At 53.6% G+C, this 23,674-nt stretch overlaps 1 protein-coding gene across 4 annotated transcripts in view; it reads left to right on the top strand.

Moving 5' to 3' along the window:
• Positions 1-23,674, top strand: part of PRKAG2 (protein kinase AMP-activated non-catalytic subunit gamma 2) — a 254,073-nt gene that overhangs the window by 56,446 nt on the left and 173,953 nt on the right. For all 4 annotated transcript variants that reach the window (XM_088018514.1, XM_088018513.1, XM_028089209.2 and 1 more), the window contains exon 2: positions 17,627-17,698. In XM_088018514.1, the coding sequence (XP_087874640.1) occupies positions 17,627-17,698 (72 nt within the window). The remainder of the gene's footprint in view (positions 1-17,626; positions 17,699-23,674) is intronic.

The following is a 23,674-nucleotide window of genomic DNA, read 5'->3' as shown; positions in this document are numbered from 1 at the left end:
CGTCAGGTGCCTGGGCTGGTTGGCAGCCGGTTCTCGGTACGGCCCTGCCCCTTGGCTAGCGCGGGCTTCCCCGTGGCAGGGTGGTCTCCGGGCAGTCGTATTTTTTTTTTAATTTTTTTATTGTTATGTTAATCACCACACATCATTAGTTTTTGATGTAGTGTTCCATGATTCATTGTTTGTGCATAACACCCAGTGCTCCACGCAGAACGTGCCCTCTTTAATACTCATCACCAGGCTAACCCATCCCCCCAACCCCCTCCCCTCTAGAAACCTCAGTTTGTTTTTCAGAGTCCATAGTGTCTCATGGTTCGTCTCCCCCTCCGACTTACTCTCCTTCATTCTTCCCCTCCTGCTATCTTCTTTTTTTTTTCTTAACATATATTGCATTATTTGTTTCAGAAGTACAGATCCGTGATTCAATAGTCTTGCACAATTCATAGCGCTCACCATAGCACATACCCTCCCCAATGTCCGTCACCCAGCCACCCCATCCCTCCCACCCCCCACCACTCCAGCAACCCTCAGTTTGTTTCCCGAGGTTAAAAATTCCTCATATCAGCGAGGTCATATGATACATGTCTTTCTCTGATTGACTTATTTCACTCAGCATAACACCCTCCAGTTCCATCCATGTTGTTGCAAATGGCAAGATCTCATTCCTTTTGATGGCTGCATAATATTCCATTGTGTATATAATACCACATCTTCTTTATCCATTCATCTGTTGATGGACATCTTGGCTCTTTCCACAGTTTGGCTATTGTGGACATTGCTGCTATAAACATCGGGGTGCACGTACCCCTTCGGATCCCTACATTTGTATCTTTGGGGTAAATACCAGTAGTGCAATTGCTGGATCGTACGGTAGCTCTATTTTCAACTGTTTGAGGAACCTCCATACTGTTTTCCAGAGTGGTTGCACCAGCTTGCATTCCCACCAACAGTGTAGGAGGGTTCCCCTTTCTCCACATCCCCGCCAACATCTGTCATTTCCTGACTTGTTAATTTTAGCCATTCTGACGGGTGTGAGGTGGTATCTCATTGAGGTTTTGATTTGGATTTCCCTGACGGGCAGTCGTATTTTTAACAGCTGGTTTCCCCCAGGGCAGATTCCAGGAGATCCAGGGATAAACCACCAGCTTCCTCTCTCGTGATCCTCCCGCTGCATTTCTGTTGATCTCAACAGCCCAAACTCAAGGGAGGGAAGGAGGGACTTGGTGGGAGCGGCTGGCTTGTGTGTGCTTGGAGCCATAAACTACCACACAGCGAGCACGCTGACTGCACGCAGCCCCCTCCCCAGCAGCCTGCTAACTTGAACCCTGGCGTCAGGAGCTTCACATCACTGCTGATCCGATAGACACACCATAAAACATGCTTCCTGGGGCACTGGTTCTATTAAGAACAGCAACAAAGCCAGTTGGGACTGCACTGATGTCAGGACCCTTGTCGTACCTGCAAGTGGAGAAAGACTGTTCCACAGCTTACCAACTCAAATACTGAGTCTGCCGGATTAAAGTACACGGGTGAAATGTAGGTGACACAGATGCCATTTCTCACCGGTCTGAAGTTGGACAGCGTAGACAATCTATGGGTGAGGCTATGAGGGAAGCAGAGTCTCTTCCCCCATGGTGAGGAGGGCAGAATGGCACAGTCCTGAGGAGGACACGTGACAGTATTGTCCAGAAATCACAAATCCGTGGCCTTTTGAGCCACAGTCACACTTCTGGGAACATATCCTAGAAACATGAAGAGTGCACAGAGTTCTCATGACAGCCTTGTCCTGATGGCCAAAGTTGGAGACTCGGACTGCCACAGGGGCTGGTGCAACTAGAATGTTCCATCCAAAGGAGTGTGCGCCGGATACCAGAAAAATCTCTCTGTGCCGATAGTGAACGATGTCCTGGATAAGCAAGGTGTGGGGCAGAATGTATGCATAACAGGGATCCCTAGTATTAGAAAGTGTGCTTGTGCATAAAGAAGCCCTAGTAGGGTGTGCACCTAAAGGTGGTTCCTTTGGGGCACAATCTGGTTGGGGCCAAGAGTAGGACTCCAACTTTTCCATTCTGCATCGTTTTGTTTTTACTTCCGAATCCCATGAATTTAGCTCTTACCCACACGCATGCAAAAATGAGGGGAATCGCAGAACTGTGGCCCTCAGAGGGCTCACCATCTCTACAGAGATAAAATTTATGAATAAACAGACAACGCTTGAGTGGTTTAAATTCTTAAAACTCTTTAACTCGAAACTCTTTAAATTCTTAAGTGAGTCTCCGGAACTCTTGAAATGCGTGGAGTTAGAGGAGGGTTCCAACGGGACTCGTTAGGAAAGGCGTCATGAATCTGTGGGACTTGAGCTAGTTCTTGGAGGACAAGTAGGTCCTCTTACCAGTGGGTAAGAGAAAGAGGGGGGTTAGCCCAAATGGGGGGTGTGCTGTCAGCTCGCATGCCTTAAACCGTCGTGTAGTGGGAGTCACATGTCGGCCAAAGATGGCTGCGCTCTGGCTAGTTAAGCAAAGGTTGGTGTGAGCCCCAGCGTGGCCAAGGGAGACAGGTAGAGGCACCCTATGCTGTGAGGAGACAACTTACTGGATTAGAATTTCTCAGCTCGTCTTTAGAAAGATGTGATTTCCCCATTTTGCTCCAGACTGTTGTTTGCAGCATACCTTGGATCTAGACAATGGGAACGAATTATAAAGGCTCTTCAGTTACCTGAAACTGGCCTAGAAATTCCGTGACTGTTGAACAAATGTCGAGCCCAAAATAAAATTGTAATGCATAAAAAAAGAACATTCTTTGTGTGTCATAACCTTAACTGACGCGCTGAATGCCAGGCCAGGGGTGTGGCGACTTTGCCCTCAGGCAGGAGGGACCCTAAAGGTTTCAGCCAGCAAGGCTCCTGTTCAGCATGATTCCATTCTCCAAGCTGGGCATGCAGAGGGAGGTGGCCCCGGGGCCTCAGAGATCCAAAGGCCAGAGAGGTACGTGGTCCAGAGGCTCCCAGGACACACTGGTAGTGACCACAAGTGAAAACTAGGGGCTGGCCTGGCTAAGGGACAGACAGTCACAAGGGGTCCTCTGGCTCTAGGAATATCCCCACAGGACCCGGTCCAGAATCCTCTGTGCTTTGTCAGCAAGAGATAAAGGTTCCAAAGCACTGTAGCAGGGAGTAGATGAGAAATGCAGAGGACATGCTGAGGGACGTGTTTCTTCCTAGCCCAATCCTGGCCCACAGGGAGGCATGCGTGGCCTGGGGACACATGCTACACACGGGGACATCTCAGTGATCAGATCCTCCTAAGAGACGATGGCTTTTAACCCAGTTCTTAGGATGTGAGAAGCAGGCTTTTTTTCTTCCTTGAAAAAGCAAAGCCACAAACAACCCCTGTGTTTTGTACCTGACTCCCTGCGGTGGCAGCAGCTGATCTAGAAGTTTCTGCTGTTCTGGTGACGTTGGCCTCACGTCCAGCATTTTTCTTCCCTCCCCTACTTATATAACGAGCCCCTCCAGAACAGAATGGGTTTGTTGGCAGCAAAAAACAAAAAAACAAAAAACCTAGCAAATTCCTTGTTTGGATTCGCTAGCACCCTGGTCTGTGGCTTTGATTCCCTGACCAGGAACCATGAGTTTCCCTGTGCCCACTCAGTTTCCAGCCTGGCACTGGGATTTGTCCACCCACGCCACACATTCTGAGGCTGCCCGGTGACTCCGGCTAGCACCTGCTTGTCTCTGGAGCATGAAGGCCCGAACCCCACCACTCTTGGGTGGGTCCCCACTGGCCGGCTTGGCCTGAAAGAGGGGACCTGGGCTCGCAGAACTTCCTGGCCCTCATGCTGCCTAACCCCACTGGTCACCTTATCTCCTCATTTATCTTTTCTGCCTGGGGCCTGAGACTAGATCCTCTCTGCTCAGGACCTGCTCCTCTGCATTCTAGAAGGCCTCAGAGCCGTGGACGTGGGGGGAAGTGACCACGCACCAGCTCCTGCCCCCAATGGAGTGATGCATGGGCCTCTGAGAGGAGCTGTGTGCAGGCCCCTCAGCTAGACTGCAAGCTCCTTTCTGTCTCCTGATGCTAACGGCAGAGGGTGGGTGCCGAGCCCAGGGGGACGGGTGATTGGTTGGCCCTTGGCACTGAAGTCAGCTCTGGCCCTTTGTTGCTCTTGCTTTTTTTTTTTTTTTTTCATTAATAGACCTTCTTTTGAGCAGTTCTAGATTTGCAGAACAATTGTACAGAAAGTACAGAGAGTTCCCACATACAGCCTTCCCCTCCCCGCCAGTATCCCTTATTATCAACAACTTGCATTCTGAGGTACATTTGTTAGAGTTGATGAGCCTTTATTAATACATTATTATTAACGAAAGCCCAGAGTTGACGTTGGGTCCGCTCTTGGTGTGGTACATTCTGTGGGTTTGGACACACATACAGTGACACGTATTTACTGTTTGAGTAATCAGACACAGTAGTGGGCCCCAAGAATGCCTGCTCTCCTCCCCTCACCCCACGGTGGCTCTGACTTACTGCTCTTTGTCCTGGTGCCTCTGGAGCCGGACCCTGTGCCGGGTGGGGCAGCACAGCCCAGCCGTGTAGACAGGAGTCCTCTCGTCACAGGGCTGGGGAAAGGGATGGCCTGGAACAGAATTGGGGGGATTTGGAGGATCTCTAGGGTTTGAGCCTGAACACCTCCTATCTCAAGTGAGGGGACCAAGGGCCAGACATGGGAAGTGGGTTTCCAGTCGACCCGGTGGGTTGGAGCAGAAGTCTGTACCCAGGCCTATCATGGAAGGGGCGTAGGCCCAATTCAGCTGCTTTTTTAACAACAGGAGCTAAATTAGTAAACAGGACCAAAAAGTAAATTTTAAAAAGAGCCAGTCGTTTGGCCATTTTGAGCGTCATTAACTTACCCCGGGGGCAGCTTGGGCCCAGGATGGGCCCAGCACCTGGAAGCCTCCATGGTCACGAGCTCTGTAGGAGGGCGCTGTTGTACCCGAGAACTCTGATTTCCCACGCGGAGCTGCCCTGCATGAGCCGCACGTGGCCCTTGGCAGGCCCGGCCCTGGAAGGAAGGGGAAGCAGCCAGATACCATCTCCTGGCCTGCTGGTCTCCATGTACCACTCTGGCGGGCGGCACCTGGGGCCCCTCTGTGCAGAGCACCCACCAGCTTTCAGTCAGGGGGACACTGAGGTTCCTCTGGTTCCAGTAAGTTCTTGGAGCAGCTGTTCACCCTGATGGCCTCCTCCACACAGAAGTGGAGGATTCCAGGAGGTAACACATTCACACAAAGCTGATGAATGACAAAGAAGGGCAATTTGGAACCAGAGCTTTGTTGCTGGAGGAAAGATGTGAAAACACCAACAAACCTCCATCAGAGGATGGCCTGACCATGACTGACATTTACTGTGCGCCCAGGACGGCCAGGCCCACGTGAGGGGCTCGCACTGGGCTGTGACTCTGTAAGATCATTTTGTTGTCCTCTTATGTAATAGAAACATAAGCTAGAAAGTCAAAATTAGCTAAAAAGAGCATCGCACGACAGAGAACCCGGCTAGAAGTTGCAATACCAGGATTTGGTTCATGACTGTGCGGTGTGGCTTTGAGCAACTCGGTCTGATCGCTCTAGACATCTGTTACTCCACCTGGGATGGAAGGGGATTGATTGATTTGGAAGATTTCTTTTTGTTTTTTTTTTTTTAAGATTTTATTTAAGAGAGAATGCGCGCGCACATAGCAGGGGGGAGGGGCAGAGGGAGAAGCAGTCTCCCCACTGAGTAGGGAGCCTGATGCGGGACTCGAATCCAGGATCCTGGGATCATGAGCTGAGCTGAAGGCAGACGCTTAACCGACTGAGCCACCCAGGCGCCCCAGATTTGGAAGATTTCTGAGACCTTTTCCAACTGTCATATATTGTGACTACATTATTTCCCTAGGCTCAGGTGTCAGGAGACCAGGGGATCTGCCGCAGGTTTGGGCCAGGTGGGTACAGGTGCTGACAGATAGCGCTCTGCAGGTGGGTGGTTGTCCCAAGGGCGTAACTGCTGTTCTGGGTCCAGTGGTGGCCAGGGCTGCTGGGTTTGGCGGAAGCCACGCTGCCCATGCCCGCGTCAGAGCAGCAGTGCCCACAGCTCACAGGGCCAGGGGAGGGACGCAGGGGTTCGGATGAAAGGGAAGCAGGGAAGGAATTGCCCACCTCCCATGACAGTAAAGAGAGGTGGTGCTCTGTCTCTTTACTCCGTGCATATTTCTGGGCACAAAATTCTAGGAGAGGTTAGAAGGCTCCAGCCAGGACAGAGGAAGACAGATGGTGCTCATCCTTCTCTTCTCTCATGACATCTCGAGGGACAAAGGGCCAGCTCCTCTCTGAAATCTACCTGTACCTGCTTCAAAGCTCTTTTAGTGCACAACCGTTCAGGCTCTTTTGTCCACAGTGCAGTAAGACGTGCATTATTCTATGTCCGTCTGTGTGTGTAATCAAAAATTCGATGAAACAATGAAAGGCATCCTTTTGTTCTAATTCGTTTTTGTTGGTTGTGTGATCCACTAAATCGATGCGATGGTCCACCGATGGGTTTGGACTATTCGTTGGAAAACTGTGGCCAGATGCTTCTGGAGCAGCCAGTTCACCCAGGGATGAACAAAGAAAAGCACCTCTCTTCATTATGCTTAGTGCAAAAAGCCTTTGAATTCTTTCTGCGTCCTTGGTGTTTGCTGCTTACTCTGAACGTCGTGTACTTTTCAGTGTGTGACGTGCTGGCCCAGAGCGGGTAGGTGGCACTGCAAGAGGGGATGAAGGAGGAATCCTTTCCTGCAGAAAGCGGGAAGAACCTTTTGATACATGGTGTTACAAATAGGGACATTTGATATTCTGGAAATTGTGAGCTGGAAACCTTTGTGGCTATCAGCTCAGCTCCTGGGCGGAGCCCCAGAGCCACACTGGCTAGGGTGGTTGGGAGCAGAAATGAGGTCTCTGAGCTTGCACAAGACCCTCCTGCAGAGCGGAGGGTATGTCTCAGAACCAGCCAGCAGCGCCGTGACCTTATAAAAATGTTCCCTGGGTGCCCAGTTGTATTTTAATTTGCACTATCCCTCCTGCAGTTTGCCTTCAGACATAGACCCGAACCGTCTGCTTTTCCCTGTGGTACCAGTGCTGTCTGTAGGACACTAGGCTGGCGGGGGGGAGGGGGGGAGGGTTCCTCGGGGCTGACGCAGGGCCATTTGGGTCTGTGGGACAGACCCAGCAGCACCTCCACTTTCCCTCATGGTTGGCGTTTTTCCTCATGAAGGGGACATTAAAGTGGGGGAGCCCCCATGACCAGGGTCACCCAGCTGGCCAGGCCGTGCATGGAACCCATAAAGGGTTCAACCTCAAGGTCACCACAGTCTTGGTTGGTGGTTTGACATTTTATTTGTGAGTAGATAAACCTTCTCCAGAAACCCAGGCTTGGTCTTTTCAAGCCCTATCGTAAGATCTATCTTAGCAAACTAGTAAAATGTCAGAGCTGAAAACAGCCCTGGAAATGACAGGCTATTGCCCCTCTCACAGATGGCTGGCATACCCAATCTGTCCTTGCCTTCGGAAGGCCCGAGCAATCCAAGATAGCCCCGGCGCGTCACTCCCTTATCCTCAGATCTCCGTGTGTAGCACACTGCGCCGTCATCAGTCCCCGATACCACAGTACGAAGGAGCTTATTAGCACCTTTTCCGGTATCAGTTTTGTTTCACGGAAAGACAAACTCTCCTTTGAGTCCTGCTGTGTGCCTGGCCCGGTGGCAGAACGAGTCGCTCAGGTGAACCAGGCGAGGTCCTTGCTGTCCACTGACCACTGGTGTTGGAGGGGAGCAGGGCTCTCAGACATACTACAGCGCGAGCAGGTGCCGGGCAGAAACCCGTCACCCAGCCAGGGACAGAAGAGTGGTTGCTTCCACTTTGCAGGTGAGGCTTGAGGAGGTGAGGCTCTAACGTGATCACGGGGCTTTCCTAAATCTGCTGCTCTCCGTTATGTGTGGCAAAGGTTCTTCCAGGACAGTAAAAATAGGCCTACTTGGGCTGTGTCCTGTTTTTTCCTAAATCTGCTGGGATGGACAGCCTTTCCTATCCGTCTTTATCTTCTCATCCAGCTATTTCCTTCGGGGATTTCTTGTGGCCCTTGGCAAAATGAAGGCTCAGCTAAGTGTACAGAGACCCCCTCCGACCGCCTGGGCCCCACTCTCCTTCCCAGGGGCGGCCAAGAGCCTCTCCACCGCTGCGCCTGCTGCCTGGACCTTCACCCACGGCCGGCCCCTCCTCGTGAGGAGGTTTGGGACTCTGGACCAGTCATGGCTCTCCGGGAAAACAAGATGAGCCTCCCCCATCTGTGACGTCTCCCTCCTCATCACCTGGCTTGGGCCGGAGATACCACCTGTGGAGATACGGATTGTTCTGGACTGAGGCAGCAGCCAGCAATCCAGGTCACCCTGGCAGCCCAGGGGGGAGTGGCCGCCCTAGACCCGAGCCTTGCTCCTCACTGTCTCCGGGGCCTTCCCAGCCCCTTGCCTCCCTCCTCGCTGCCGACCTGAGCTGACTCAGACCCCTAGAGCTCCCACCCAACCTGCCCTCCCGCTCCCTTCTTCCAGGAGGAACTGGGTTGGGAGAAGACAAGAAACAGGGTTGATTCTGGTTCCTAATCCTCAGTGGTTTGCAGAGGCTGGACCTCAACCTGGTCTGGAGCAGGTGCCTTTAAGGGGTCACTCCAGGGGCCTGAGTGAGGAGGGGATTGGGAGGGGGCCCCGGGCATGCAGACTAGGGGCCCTCAGGCCTTCCAGAGCATAAGCCCTTGGAGGCTGCGGACAAGACACCGTCCCCTCTGCACAGCGTCCTCAGCTGTAAGGCCGGCAGCCCGTGGGGACCTTCCAGTTTCTGTTTAGCTCTAGTCAAGCTGCCTACAAGGCGGGCAAGGCCCAGCTTCCTTTTAACAAGAGGACAGCAGGGGCAGCCCGCCCTTGGTAACCCCCTTTACAATAGCTCACCCAAGTTATCAATCAACCTGTTTCTCAGTGTGGGGACGGGGTAAAGGCTGCTCTCTAATTATAAGGAGGAGCAGCTACTGTTTTTTTTTTTAAAGTTTTTATTTATTCGTTTGAGAGAGAGCACGAGCAGGGGGAGGGGCAGAGGGAGAAGCAGACTCCCCGTGGAGCAGGGAGCCCGATGCGGGGTTTGATCCCCAGGACCCTGGGACTGTGACCGGAGCCGAAGGCAGACGCTTCACTGACTGAGCCGCCCAGGTGCCCTGCAGCTAGTGTCTTTACAGAACCTTTGCAACTGGATTTCAGGCCTCAGTTGAGCAGGGCCTGACAGACCACCTGGGCTTCCCAGGTGGACAGTTGACCTGGGATTCAGGGTGGTGTCCTGGTGACGTCCTATGTCCTCTTCAGTCTTGACTGGGTGAGGCCAGGTATGTCCCTGGCCAATGGCTCTCACAATCCCAGTACTGCATGATACCTGCGATCCAGCCTTGCTTTATGGGTTGAACACCCGAGACTCCCAGAGGCTAGAACGATCTGCCTCACCCGACAGCTGAGAGGGAATGGAGGCCTCTTGACCACCCCAGTCTAGGGGTTCTGTTGAGAAAAGACTACTGTGTGATGCTGCTGTCGAGCTAGCGAAGCCACTGAGTGGGAACTGGCAAGAGCAGCAGGACCGAGTACTTCCTCAGCACCAGGATGGAGTACTTCCTCAGCTCCAGGACCAAGTGCTTCCTCAGCGCCAGGACCGAGTACTTCCTCAGCACCAGGATAGAGTACTTCCTCAAAGCCAGGACTGAGTGCTTCCTCAGCGCCAGGATGGAGTACTTCCTCAGCGCCAGGACCGAGTACTTCCTCAGCGCCAGGATAGAGTACTTCCTCAAAGCCAGGACTGAGTGCTTCCTCAGCGCCAGGACCGAGTACTTCCTCAGCACCAGGATGGAGTACTTAGCACCAGGACTGAGTGCTTCCTCAGCACCAGGACTGAGTACTTCCTCAGCGCCAGGACTGAGTACTTCCTCAGCACCAGGATGGAGTACTTCCTTAGCGCCCGGACCGAGTGCTTCCTCAGCACCAGGACCTAGTACTTCTTCAGCTCCAGGACCGAGTACTTCCTCAGGGCGGGGGCCGAGTACTTCCTTAGGCCAGGACGGAGTACTTCCTCAGCTCCAGGGCCGAGTACTTCCTCAGGGCCAGGACGGAGTACTTCCTCAGGGCCAGGACAGAGTACTTCCTCAGTGCCAGGGCCAAGTACTTCCTCAGTGCCAGGACAGAGTACTTCCTCAGTGCCAGGGCAGGGTCAGGCTGCTATACTTCGGCCTTTCCCGGGGCCCAGGGCTTCTTTCTTTGGAGAAAGGCCAGCCCACCCCAGTGGCTGAAGTACTTTCCTTGGCACAAAGGTCCAGGGCAGTCAGTTGGGGAGCCCAAGCCAGCTGTGTCAATCAGTCGGGACCCCCAGGTGAGGGGCATGGGGGCAGGCAGGGTGGCTGCAGGAGTGAAAAATAGTGGTTTTCTTTTGTTTTTTACATCAGGAAGTCTCTCAGACTGCAGTCAGAAACCACGATGTCCTCTGTGGAAAATAAAGAATTCTGGAACTTCTCCGAGAGTTAAGTTTAGGCTTTCCCTAATTTGGCCCCTGTCCCTCCCCTGTTGCTGAGTTCCAGTGATTCAGGGTTTGTTCCTTATTTTTCTGAGAGCAGTTATATAATGTGAATGTTTTTCAAAGGCTCCAATTGACCATGGCTCTGGTCACCACCCCCCACATTGGTACCAAGAACTGCCTGTTGGGCGGTTTTGAGGGATTGCGCAAACCCAGTCCATCTGGAGACACCTCATGCGTGCCTCCCACCTGAGGTGCCTGCCAAGGCCCTCACTGCAAGAGGTGAACTTCAAGCCACAGTACCCACAGATCAGACATAGACGAGGCTAACCCACGTGAGCAGCTGTCCTGTGGAGTGATGGGGACTAGGAGAGCCAAGGGGCAGGGCAGGGCAGGGGCCCCTATGTGGGACCTGAGTGACTGCGCACCCGTGATTCTGAGGACGCTACTCACGGCTTTCCTGGAGCCACACCAAGCATCCATGAGGACGCACCTGGCATTTGGGCTGATGACCCGGGTGCTTGATGGGCAGGCCTTAGAAACCGGTTGAGTAACCAGAAGGTTAGCACCTAGGAAGCAGATTAAGAGGTACGTCAAGACAGACGTGTGGCCGGTCATAACCACCTCACTTCTGAGGTACCAACAGGAAGCACAGGACATGCCCCCATCCCACCACTGGTGCAGCCCGTGTTCCTGCAGACTCTGCCCCCAAACCCAGAGCTTTGAAAGCAGGGGAGATTATTTGGTAGTCTGAGAGTAGAAGAAAATTGTTTTTATGACTCTTCATAGGAGGTGAGAAGCTGCATTTTATTCTCAATCCAGCACTACTTCTTGAAAGTGCTCCCAGGATCCCGGGATGATGTTTAGTTCGGCAATAAAAACTGAGACCGCAGGAGCTAAAAGGCCTCTTCTGGAATCTTCTAGTTAAACCCTCTCACTTGACAGATGAAAAACTGAATTCAGACATGCCCGAGACCCCCCACCCCCCCACAGTAAACAACAGAGTTGGGGCTGGAACTCAGCCTCCTGGCTCCTTCCTCATGCACGGGTCGTGTTCTTGCGGGCAGAGGGATGCAGGACGCGGCTATGCTGTTCTCCCAAGCCCGGGGTGGCTCCCGATGTCGCTGGTGCTCTGTTTACTCAGGTCTGCTCGGCGGGAGCGGAGAATGAAAACCATCCTACATGTGTTCCTTCCTCAGTAGGAATCAGCCCGCTGGTAATTGCACTGGAATGTTCTATTGTGACCCTGACATCTAAAACCCCTAGTCAGCCCTCAGGTGCAGGCCACGGGCCCCTGACATTGGCGTCCTTTCTGTTTGTCCTGTATTTGTGCTTTTGTCAGGCCTCTGCCTGGGGTGTCCCAGCTGCATCAACAAGGGCGTTTTATAAGACGAAGCATCAGAAATACGGAAAGGCCAGACCGCATCTGATCGATACACGTGTACCTCGCACCTTCTCTCAAGGCTAGAACATGAGTAAAACAGCCTCTGTCCTTCGGGAAATCACAAGTCAGTTCGGGATATGTGGCAGGGGGAGTGGGAGAGCAGCAAACAAGACCCCAGAGTCCACAAATGGTAGACATGCCATCATGTGGAGTGATGGCATTTGGTGGTGGGCTGCTGCTCCTTAACCACAGTGGCGTGAAGTACTTTTCATTAAGAGTAGGCCTTAAAGAGAAAGCATCATAAACTGCTTTGGGAATGAGTCACTGAACTGTACAAATCCTCACTCATCCTTCTCTTCCCCTGAAGTTGCACTGGGCCGAGGCTCCTCATTCTGCAAGGAAGAGTTCTACATCTTCACAGCCTCGGATACCGAGTTGCTTTTTGTTAATGGAGCTGAGCCATCCCAAGGAGGCGGTGGGACTTAAAAGAAAGAGCTCTGAGCTGGAAGTGGTTGGTCTTGGCTTAGAGGGCCTGCTTGCTACTGTCTGGTTGTCTGGCTTGGGCAAGTGGCTTCACGTCCCTGACTCTCAGTATCTTCAGCTCTAGGCTGGGATGATACCATTTGCCCTTCCTACTTGAATGGGCTGCTCTAAGGGCCAAAATAAGACTGAAGAAGGGCACAGAAATGGCAGATTATTGACAGCGCTGTTGCTGATACCTTTTTTGTGGTAGAATGTGGGCTGTTGCCTGAATTTCTGAAGAGGGGTGGGGATGGGGGGTTAAATGGGCTACCTTGAAGGTCAGCTCACATCGCAGGAATCTTCTCAAACTTGTGGCTTTTCTCTTTTATCCCTGTGCTTTCCTGACAGGTGACTTTAGCAGCCCAGATCCTGAAAATTCACTTTCCCCTAAAATCCTGATACCCATCTCCGGAGCCTGTGGGTCAGGGTCTAAAATGTTGTGTGTGCAGCTAATGACAATCCCAGAGTCTCTTGGCAGCAACCAGCTCCTAATGTCTCCTGGTGCCTCAACATTGCCCAGCGAAATGCCCACCCAGTGCCAGGACTGGCCTGCCTGGCTGGCAGACCAGAAATGGTGGTTCAGGGATGGCGGGAAGAAGAGAAATCTATGAGGAAAGCACGAAGCTCTGCTGGGAGTTTAATATTTAGAAATCACATGAACAGGGCAGGCTCCAGGAGCCTGGGTCTTCTGGAAAGTCAGCTGAGCTAGGAGGCCAGGTCTCAATTCTTGCACCAGCTAATAGTTTTGTGGCCATAGCTGCAGTTAGAGATTTTCCCATACCTGGCCTCCAAGGTGTGCACTGTTTCTTGGTGAGCTCTGAGAGATGAGAGCCAAGATTAGCTTCGTGGAATGTGAGGTGGAGGAACCTTCCAGCAAAGCCTGCCACTCCTGCCAGGGGACTTCCCTATAGGGATGCTCGACCGAGCAGGCATGCAGTGCCGAGGGGTGGGCACGCAGCCGTGGTCAGAGGGACTCGATGCTTTCAGGAGCTCACACTGGTCAGAAATAGCTGCAGGGGCCTTGCTACAGCCCCTCTTGATGGCTGCCTGGGGCCACCAGCTGCCCATGATGGGAGCTGGACCAGCATCCTGGTCTCCCCTCTTTCCAGACTATCTAACATGAGTCATTTCACTGCTGGGGGCCTCTGTGGCTAGAGCATGAGGGCTCTATGAGGAACGAGTAAGTATTTGTGAAAAGGCTTTCGCATGTGGAAACTGTTGTACTGCACAAACGTTCGAGGGTAATGATTATTTGCAACCGGAGAGGAATGTACTCATTAAAATGGGAGATAAGCACCCCACACCTGGTTCCTCCTCCTTCCCAGTGAACTGGACTGCGTGGGGCCTGCTCTTTGGCCGGCCCGTCAGCACAGACCGTGCAGCCCCCCTTGCTGGCCGCCAGAGGGTAAGGGGGTGCGGATTCAAACACGTCTGCATGCCCGCTACGTGCCAGGCAAATACAGGCAGAGAATAGTGACACGGATAGCTCTCCCTTGCCCCTGATGAACTCAAAGTCTAGCTAGAGAAATAGACTGATAAATGATCACAAAATGGCCTGATAAGTCTGTAATAAAGATCTGTCTACAGTTGTGTGGGAACACAGATAAGAGAAGAATTCATTCTGCCTAAGGGTGGGTCCCCGCCAGAGCTAATATATGAATTGGGCTTTGCATGGCCCATAGAAGTTCACCCTGTGAACCAGGATTGGCAGTTGGGGGGTGAAGGGCAGAAAGAGCTCCAAAGCCTGAAGGGGGCAAAGAGCTTGGGGCATGGGGAATGGCAGCCAGCACTGGCCATTCATGCATGGCCCTGGGCCAGGCTCTGTGCTAGCAGCCAGCCCTGTCCTGGAGGGACTAAAGAAATAAGGCTGCAGAGGTTGGCAGATCCATGGGGCCTGGACTGGAGGCTGCAAGGCCTGGCCAAGAGCCGCTGTCCATGGCTCCTCCCAATGGTCACCTGTAGGAAGCTAGGGGCTCTCCATCTGGGCTGCTGGTTGAATGATGGAGATGCCCGTACTGCTTTGTAGACTAATCAACTCCACTTCTGTGGTGGGACCCAAGCTCCTCAAGTGCCACCAGGCCTGAGACCACTGACATAAACACCAGAGAGGCTGAGTCTGGAATCTGCACACAGAGGAGCTCACCAGGGTGTTCTAGTCGACCAGGTGTGGAAGCCATTGCCAAGTCCCGGGGCGTGAGGGGAGGGGCTGACATAATATAAGACCCACACCTTCAGGGATCGCTCTTCAGCAGAGGTTTGGAGATGGCCTGAAAGGGGCAAGGCCGAAAGTCTTGGAGAATAATTAGGCAGCCCAAGAGAGAGCGGGCACCTTTTGGGGGAGAAATGGAAAAATCTATCCTAAATCCTAATGGATTTGTATGGAAATACTCAAGGAACCCTGAGTAGCCAAAACAAGTGTGAAAAAAAAAAAAGAATAGGGGCGCCTGGCTGGCTCAGTCGTTAAGCAGCTGCCTTCGGCTCAGGTCATGATCCCAGGGTCCTGGGATCGAGCCCCGCATTGGGCTCCCTGCTCCGCGGGGAGTCTGCTTCTCCCTCTCCCACCCCCCCTGCTTGTGTTCCTGCTCTCGCTGTGTCTCTCTGTCAAATAAATGAATAAAATCTTAAAAAAAAAAAAAGAATAAAGTAAGATGGTTCATAGTTCCTGATTTCAAAACTTACTACAAAGTTATAGTAGTTAAAACAATGTGGTGCTGGCATGAAGAAAGACATATAGACCAATGAAATAGAATAGAAAGCCCCCAAATAAACCCTCACATATGTGGCCAAATGATTTGTGATAAGAGTATGAAGAACATTCACTGGGAGAAAGACAGTCTTTTCAATGCATGGTGTTGGGGACATTATGCACGTGGGGAGAAACGAGGTTGGGCCCACATCTTATACCATAGAGAAAAACTAACTCAGCCCAGATCACAGACCTAAACGTAAGAGCTGAAGCTAGAAAAGTCTTGGAAGACAACACAGGGGAAGAGCTTCATGACATTGGATTTGGCACTGAAGTCTTGATTATGACACCAAAAGCACATGCAACAAACTAAAAATAGATCGATTGGACTACCTCAAAATTAAGAGCTGTGCCTCAAAGGACACAATCAACAGAGTGAACGGCAACCTACAGACTGGGAGAAAATATTTGCAGATCATGTATCTGATAGAAGGTTAGTGTCCAGAATATAGAAAGAACTCCTACCAACCCCACAACAAGTAACCTGGGTTAAAAAATGGTCAAAGGACTTGAACAGACATTTTTCCAAAGAAGATGCATCAGTGGCCAAAAGCACCTGAAAAGAGGCTCAACATGACTAATCATTGGGGAAACTCAGATCCAAACCACAGTGAGATACTACCCGACACTCGCTAAGATGGCTTCTGTAGAAACAAAACCAAACCCAGAAAGTAGCAAGCATTGGTGAGGATGTGGAGAAATTGGAACACTGGTGCCCTGTTGGTGGGAATGCAGGGTAGGGCCTCTGCTGTGGAGAATGGGCTGGTGGTTCCTCAAGAATATGAAATATAGGATTACCATGGGATCCAGCAATTCCACTTCGGGAATTTACCCAAAAAATTGAAAGCAGGATTGCAGTGAGATGTGTGTATACCTATTCATTTGCTAGAGCTGCCGTTACAAAGTACCACAGAACTGGGGAGCTTTCTGTTCTCGCCGTTATGGAGGCCAGAAGTCCGAAATTAAGGTGTTGGCAGGGTCGGGGCCTTCTGAGACCTCTCTGCCTGACTCATAGATGGCCATATTCTGTCTGTGTCCTAATCTCTTCTTCAAGGACGGTAGCCACACTGGATCAGGGCCCACCCATATGACCTCATTTTAACTTAATTGCCACTTTAAAGACCCTATCTCCAAAGACAGTCACATTCTGAGGTTCTGGGAGTTACAACTTCAATCTGTGAATTTGGGCAATAGTGAGGGAAGCACAGTTCAACACCCATGTTCACAGCAGCATTATTCACAACAGCTAAAATGTAGAAGCGACCCCCGGGTCCATTGATCGTTGAATGAGTAAGCAAAATGCAGTACATTGATACAATGGAATATTATTCACTTTTAAAAGGAAGGAAACTCTGACACAGGCTACATCATGGAGGAACTTGTAGACATTATGCTTATGTAGAATAGTCCAGTCACAAAAAAGGCAAATATTGCATGATTCCATTTACATGAGGTGGTGGCCTTGTCATGTTCATAGAGACAGAAAGTAGGATGGTGGGTGCCAGGCTCTGGGGGAAGGGGATGGGGAGTTGTCTTATGGGGACAGAGTTTCTGTTTTGCAAGATGAGAAAGTTCTGGAGGCAGATGGTGGTGATGGTGGCACAATGTGAACGTATTTAACGCTGCTAAACTGTAGGCTTAAAACGGTTAAGATGGTAAGTTTTACGTTACATGCATTTTACCACAATAAAAGGCAGGAAAAAAGAAAGGTTAAGGACTCAGGCAAGTTATCCTGGTAGACTTCCCCCGTGGGGCTTCTTTCGGGCCGTGGAGGCAGTGACCTGGTGAGACCAGGGGGAGGAGGAGCAGGGCTGATGGGGAAGTGACCCGGGTTTGGGCCTTCGCCACTCCTCTTGGCCACGGTGGTACCCAGCTTCATTAACCATTCCCTCCCCCGGCCGCCAGCCCCGTGCTCCTCCCCACGAGGCCCCTGTCATCTCTCCCAGGAAGACGCGCATCCTGGACCGCTTCCTCGAGGCCCCATGTTCTGTGTCCTAAGATGAGGTTCTGTCCGTCAGCCGTTCCCAAGACACTGAGAAGCCTTTGCTCTCCACTCCTGCTTTCCTCCTGGGGCGCTTTCCCTCCTGCCTCCAGGTCGGCCTCTTCTCCTTGCTCCGCCCCCCTTGGTGATGGGGGACAGTGTAGCCTTATATTCTGGAAGGGAATGTGAGCATGGTCAGGCTCTGTGAGGAAGCCAGCATGTTGTCACCCCTCCTTTTACTCCGCTTGCATCCACACCCCTCCCCGGGGGTCAGTGCTCATGGAGGACTCAGGAAGGGGGCAGTGGCACGTGCGTAGGGCCAGTGCTGCCCCTGGACGAGGCTGGATGGGCAACTGAGGGCCACTCCATTGACCGTATGCTCTCTCTCCATCCTAGGACCTGAGTTCCTTTGCCATGCCGCTCCTGGACGGAGACCTGGAGAGCTCAGAAAAGCATTCTTCTCGTAAGGTAAGGCCACCTTTCTCACAGCTTCTCACGGCTCACCTGAGGTGCCACTGAGGCAAGACTCCATCAGTGAGAGCCCAGGACAAATGTCCACCTACTCATCCACCTGTGCTCCCACCTGCTCCCACCTGCTCCCACCTGCACATCCACCTGTGCTCCCACCTGCTCCCACCTCCTCCCACCTGCACATCCACCTGTGCTCCCACCTGCTCATCCACCTCTGCTCCCACCTGCTCATCCACCTGTGCTCCCACCTGCACACCCACCTGTGCTCCCACCTGCTCATCCACCTGTGCTCCCACCTGCACAGCCACCTGTGCTCCCACCTGCTCATTCACCTGTGCTCCCACCTGCACATCCACCTCTGCTCCCACCTGCTCATCCACCTGTGCTCCCACCTGCTCATCCACCTGTGCTCCCACCTGCACACGCACCTGTGCTCCCACCTGCACACCCACCTGTGCTCCCACCTGCACATCCACCTGTGCTCCCACCTGCTCATCCACCTCTGCTCCCACCTGCTCATCCACCTGTGCTCCCACCTGTACATCCACCTCTGCTCTCACCTGCTCATCCACCTGTGCTCCCACCTGCACATCCACCTCTGCTCCCACCTGCACACCCACCTCTGCTCCCACCTGCACACCCACCTGTGCTCCCACCTGCACACCCACCTGTGCTCCCACCTGCACACCCACCTCTGCTCCCACCTTCACATCCACCTCTGCTCCCACCTGCTCATCCACCTGTGCTCCCACCTGCACATCCACCTCTGCTCCCACCTGCACATCCACCTCTGCTCCCACCTGCTCATCCACCTGTGCTCCCACCTGTACATCCACCTCTGCTCTCACCTGCTCATCCACCTGCTCCCACCTGCACATGCACCTGTGCTCCCACCTGCTGATCCACCTGTGCTCCTATTGCACTCCCACCTGCTTACCCACTGGTGCACCCACCTCACATGGCCATGCCCCTCATACCTGCTGGCTGTCTAATTTGAGAGCCTCTTGGGCTTTGCTCCTTTCTCTTCTCCATCTGGGTTCAGCCATGGCCCTCTAGACTCCCCAAAGTAGGCAGAGGTAATGTGGAAGATCAACAATAAGCCAAGAGAAGAGGCTAAAAGTATCAGTAAATGGGAGATTTGGAGACCATCCGAGGCTTTCAGCTTGTCCCATCCTGGACAGGAGTTCCTTCCACCTGCCATGCCCTCACCCTTGCCCCGTTCCAGGCCTTCCTTCCCTTTGGTCTCCATGCCACTTTTCCTTGCCTCTTTTTAGCTCACTGCCTCCCCTCCCCCACTGGCCAGTCAGCAGCTCAGTAAGGCTGGTGGCCATGTAGGGTCAGGCAGCCAAGAAGGAGTGTGTATCCTGTGAGGGTCTTTGGGCATGGTGAGACAGGGGAGGTCAAGGCAGCCTGCAGTCAAGACTGAGGGGGTGCACAGAATGCTGGGTGGCAGGTCCTTCCTGGGCCCCACTACCCACAGCCTGGTGGGAGGTAGCTTCTGGAGGGGCCTAGCCACCAGGGTGCCATGAGCAGTGACTGAGAGTGGAGATACAGAGCCACACGATTCTTTGGCTCTGGGTACTGCCAGCTTGAGGTTGGGGCGGGAGCTCCAGTGCTGGAAAAGCTAGCCTGTTCTCTAAGCGTTCTGAATTGCACACAATTAAGGCAACATACTGGTTTAGGCCTGTGGGTTTCCACTGGCCTCAGCTCCCTGTCCTGAATGAGCAAGTGACCTGATGAGCAGTCACTGTGGCCCAACCTGAGACGGTGCTCAGAGGATATCCTCAGGAAGGAGCTGCAGAGCTCCCAGCCCAGTGGGGCAAGGTCCGAGTCTGCAGAGTGGGCTCTTCCTTCTCTCAGGCTGGCCACTTCCAAGGGTTTGACTCCACGAAGACCTTCCTTCAAGTGAAAACCTAAGGCAGAACTGTGAACGCAGTAAAGACCCACAGTGAGGACTGGGGCTTCGTCCAGCCCCACCGGCCCCCACTTTGGGGGCTCCCATAGCAAAATCACTGTCACAAATGCGTGACTCCAGAGCTAGAGAGGGACCTTGGAGGGTTTACTCTATCCCTGGAATGCTGCGGGACGTTGGTGATGGTGATGTGTAGGACACGGGCCTCGCTAGCCTGTGGCCTCGTGGAAAAGGAGGGTGTGAACTCCTGAGAAAGCAGGGAATTGTTCCAGAGGGTCTGACCAACGCAGGAGATGGGGGCACCTAAGTGCCTGGTTAGCTGGGAAGGCACTTCTCCCCAGCACAACCTGGAGACAGGCCTCGGATGAAAACCATGCTGGATGCAAGCGGACCGGGCGGGGATGCTTGGGATTCCCACTGACCTTGCTGCCGTGGCCTTCGCTTGGCCTCCTCACACCCACCCCTGCCCCATTCCCAGAGGGCAGGCCTTCCCTCCTCCTGACCCTTGAACCTTGGCAATTTTCTTTTCCATTAGATTCTAGTGACCTCGAATTATATAGACATAAGGCCGGCCTTTTTGAAAGGCAGAGTTTGGCCACTACCGAGAAGAATTTCCAAACTGCCTTGGAAGGGCCGCCCTCTTCCCCTGCCAAATTCCATCCTTTCGTCTTTGCAATCCAGGTCGAAATGTAAACACCCCTGTGGAGGGGGATGTGGGTTAGGTTCTCCCGACAGCTAGTCCTTTCTGCGGACGTGATGTGGGTGGCCAAAGAGGGCGGGAGGTGCCGCTAGGCTCCTCAGGTGCAGCTGGGTGGGAACTGTCCGATGCTTGGCAGCCCCCTCTGCGTCCCAGGAGCCCACGCATAGTGAGACAGACGGCCCCACCTGGGCTCCCCTTCACAGGTGTCCCTGACTACTCCAGGACCCCAGCCTGGCGTTCCATAATATCAGTTCATGCAATCTCCCAGGCCCCCTCACTTTACCCCTGTCTGTGCTGCCCCTGCCCCCCCCCCCCCCCCCCCCCGCCGAGGTGGCAGCTCTTTGTCAGATACTGTGTGTCTGTGAGGAGCTTCTGGTCCACTTGGCCCTGCACAGCTGAGGTGTGCGGTTCCCAGGCCAGCCTCTGGGGGACAGTCAATGCCAGGATCTCCAGATCGCCCCCCATTAGCTCCTGCACAGCCTGCACCCACTTGGGGGTCTCTGGGCCCTTTTGTTCATCCAAATGCAGGGAGTCATCCAATGACATTTATCAAAGTTCTGTTTGATTGCAGCTTGCTAACAGGCATGAGCCGAGGCCCTGTCCCTGGCAGCTTCTGTTGGCACCCGGATCGGCATCACCCCCACCCAGCGGGCAGGGAGCAGACGGTGGGCATGCTTGGCCATCTCGTTTTCCCACCGCTGGGGAGCATGATTAGGCTCTCCCCGTTCCCCCCATGGGAGAAGGCTGAGCCAGGCTCTGTCTACCGTTATTTGGTCTTTTTAGGGGAAAGGTCTACTTTCTGTGGGTTCCCTCCTCAGTGCCTGACCCAGTTGGCCTGGAAGTCTCAGTACAGAATGGGCTCCCAGGCAGGAGAACCCTAGAGTTCCCCCTGGTTTATCGAGGGAGGTTCAAGCCAGCACTCAAAGCCCTCTGTGACTGGTTCCCCGGTGGCGTTTGGCCCCACCGGTCTGTGGTGGCCCAAGAAAGTGGCTCTCTGTGCTTCCCGTTCTGTCTCCTCCTTCTCAGGCTCCGGTTGCCCTCTGCCCATCAGCCTGTCCAAAGCCCATCAGCTTTCAGGGTCTTCTCTGACTGTGTCCAGGTCACCCTTTCTTCGTCAGCTTCGTGCTCATGGCAGCCACGCCTGGCCTGCCATCCTCCTGTCTTGTCCCCCGCCAGACTCAAACATGAGCACTTGCTTCATGGTCCTGCCTTCTCCCTGCAAGAGCTCCCAGCACCGTGCAGAGCATGGCAAACACGGGGCTCCCCTGTGGGGTTAGCTTTTCTAGTAGTTCCTAAACGTGACTCTCTGCCTCTGCCCTCAGACTTGACCTTGACTCCATTTTGCGTCTGCCAGGCTGCTCTCCCTCCCAGCTATTTCTGCCGCTCTCAGGAGGGATATGGTGTAAGGGTTAAGACCGTGGGCCCTGAGGTCCCATGCCACCACTTTTACCAGCTTTGTGACCTTCACCCTGCCCCCAGCTGGCCCCTTCTCCTGGCTTCAGGCTAGTGGCACTCGGCAAGTGATGGGAGAGGCTACCAGATGGTCTGCCCTGCACGAATCTGACTGTGCCCCTCCCTTGCTAAAAAGTCTCAAAGAAGAGTGAGGTTCTTACACCACATGTGGCATCCTTCCATAATTCGGCCCGGCCTCCCTGACCTTCCACGAATATCAAGCAACTATTCCTTCCAAATTCATGACGAGGAGCGTGGATCAAATATGCATGGAGGACTTACCACGTGCCAGAAAGTGTACCAGATGCTTCCCTGTCGTAGATCCCATCAACCACAGACCCTTGGAGTCGGCCTCGTAGCCCCACTGGTTGGAGGAGGACCCTGAAGCTTAAGTCACTTGTCCGCACTGCCGGAAACTGAGCCGGGATTCCAACTCCAGTCCCTGTGTCTAGACTCCTTGCTTGTGTGCTGTAGGGTCATTTTCCATCCCTTGTGTGCTGTTCCCTGCCCCATACCCCCACCTCCCACGTCCACAGTCACATCTACTGCCTGGAGAGCTTCTCCTTGGGGTTCAGAAAAACTCCAGAAAGCCTGAGTCCCATAGGTAGGGGGCAAAGTGGCAAGACCCGGAGCTCTGAAGACAGGGATCGGAGGATTACATGGATAAAGAAAAACTTAACCTCTCTAGAAGGAGACGTGCTTGCGTGATGTGGCTATTGTGCACGGCCCCCAGCTTGGAAACTCACCCGCCCAAGGGGCTGGCACGGAGCCAGCCTGTGCACCCCCCCTATGGCCACACGGGCCCTTTAGCATAGGGTGGGGAGTTGCAGGGAGAAATGACCTGTGACTGAGCATCACCAAAGGGGTCCCCACGAGGGCACGACCTCTTGGAAGGAGCCGCAAGCCCAGTTTGGGGTGCCCTCTGGTGGTGGGACAGCTCACAGGGGCCCTGGGCCCCCCACAGGCACCCCGTGCAGACAGAGGCCAGAGCCGCACAGATGCTGCCTCTGGGCGCATGGGCTCACGTTCCTTCGTGCACCTGTGGCCACCTGCCATGTGGCATCCCAGGGTCTCAGCGTGCTGGCTGCTTCCCTCCCCGGCATCCTCTGTGCCCCATGAGCCCTACAGACAAGTCACTATTCTTTCCTTCTGTGGGATCAGGTGGGCCCTGAGGTCCTTCTGGACCCTGTGTTGCAAGTTTGCCACAGCAGCTGGACGTGCAGAGCATGGTTCCTGTGCATCATGGGTGGGCACGACAGCCGGTCTTACGGATAAGGAAACAGGCACGGCGAGACTGACTCGGGATGGCCCAGTGGGGGTGAGCTGGGGTCAAACCCTTCCCCTCAGGCTGTAAGTGACAGCCCCTGAGCCCCGCAGCAGGACACATTCGATATTCCTCAAAGTCTGTGAGCTGTGGGCCTCGGCTTAAAGTGATAGACGGAGTCCAGACGTTTCTCAAACCGTCAAGGTCATGTCATCAATGAAGTGCGCCTCCAAGGTTTTCGGCCTTGTTCACTTTCTTCCTGAGCTCTGTCAGCAACCCCTTGTCCCAATGCCACAGCAGCTTGGAGGGGAAATTCATACTGCCTAGCGCCAGGTCACCTCAGGCCGGAGCCCAAGGCCCACTGGGTTTCAGATGCCCGTTTCCTCCTTCAGTGAGGGCCAAGAGAACATCACGCCAGTGTAGTAAGACCTCGAGAAAGAAAAACGTCAGGCCTTAAGAAGTAAAGGCCAGGGGACAGATCTATGGAGAGGATGCATCGTCTCGAGCCAGCTTGCTACCTTTCCTCCCCTCCGCTCCAGGAACCTCTTTCTAGAGAGCTGGGGGTGGAGGTCAGTGGGCCTCTGGGTGGTGCTGACGAGCCTGTGGATGGGCCATCCTCGGGTCGGGTGCTTTCCTCCAGACCAC

The sequence above is a fragment of the Eumetopias jubatus genome, unplaced genomic scaffold, assembly GCF_037043125.1.
Source record: "Eumetopias jubatus isolate StellerSeaLion01/CBP00866 unplaced genomic scaffold, mEumJub1_p1.0 scaffold_14, whole genome shotgun sequence".
In the NCBI taxonomy this organism is placed as follows: domain Eukaryota; kingdom Metazoa; phylum Chordata; class Mammalia; order Carnivora; family Otariidae; genus Eumetopias; species Eumetopias jubatus.
This window is presented reverse-complemented; position numbering and strand designations above follow the sequence as displayed.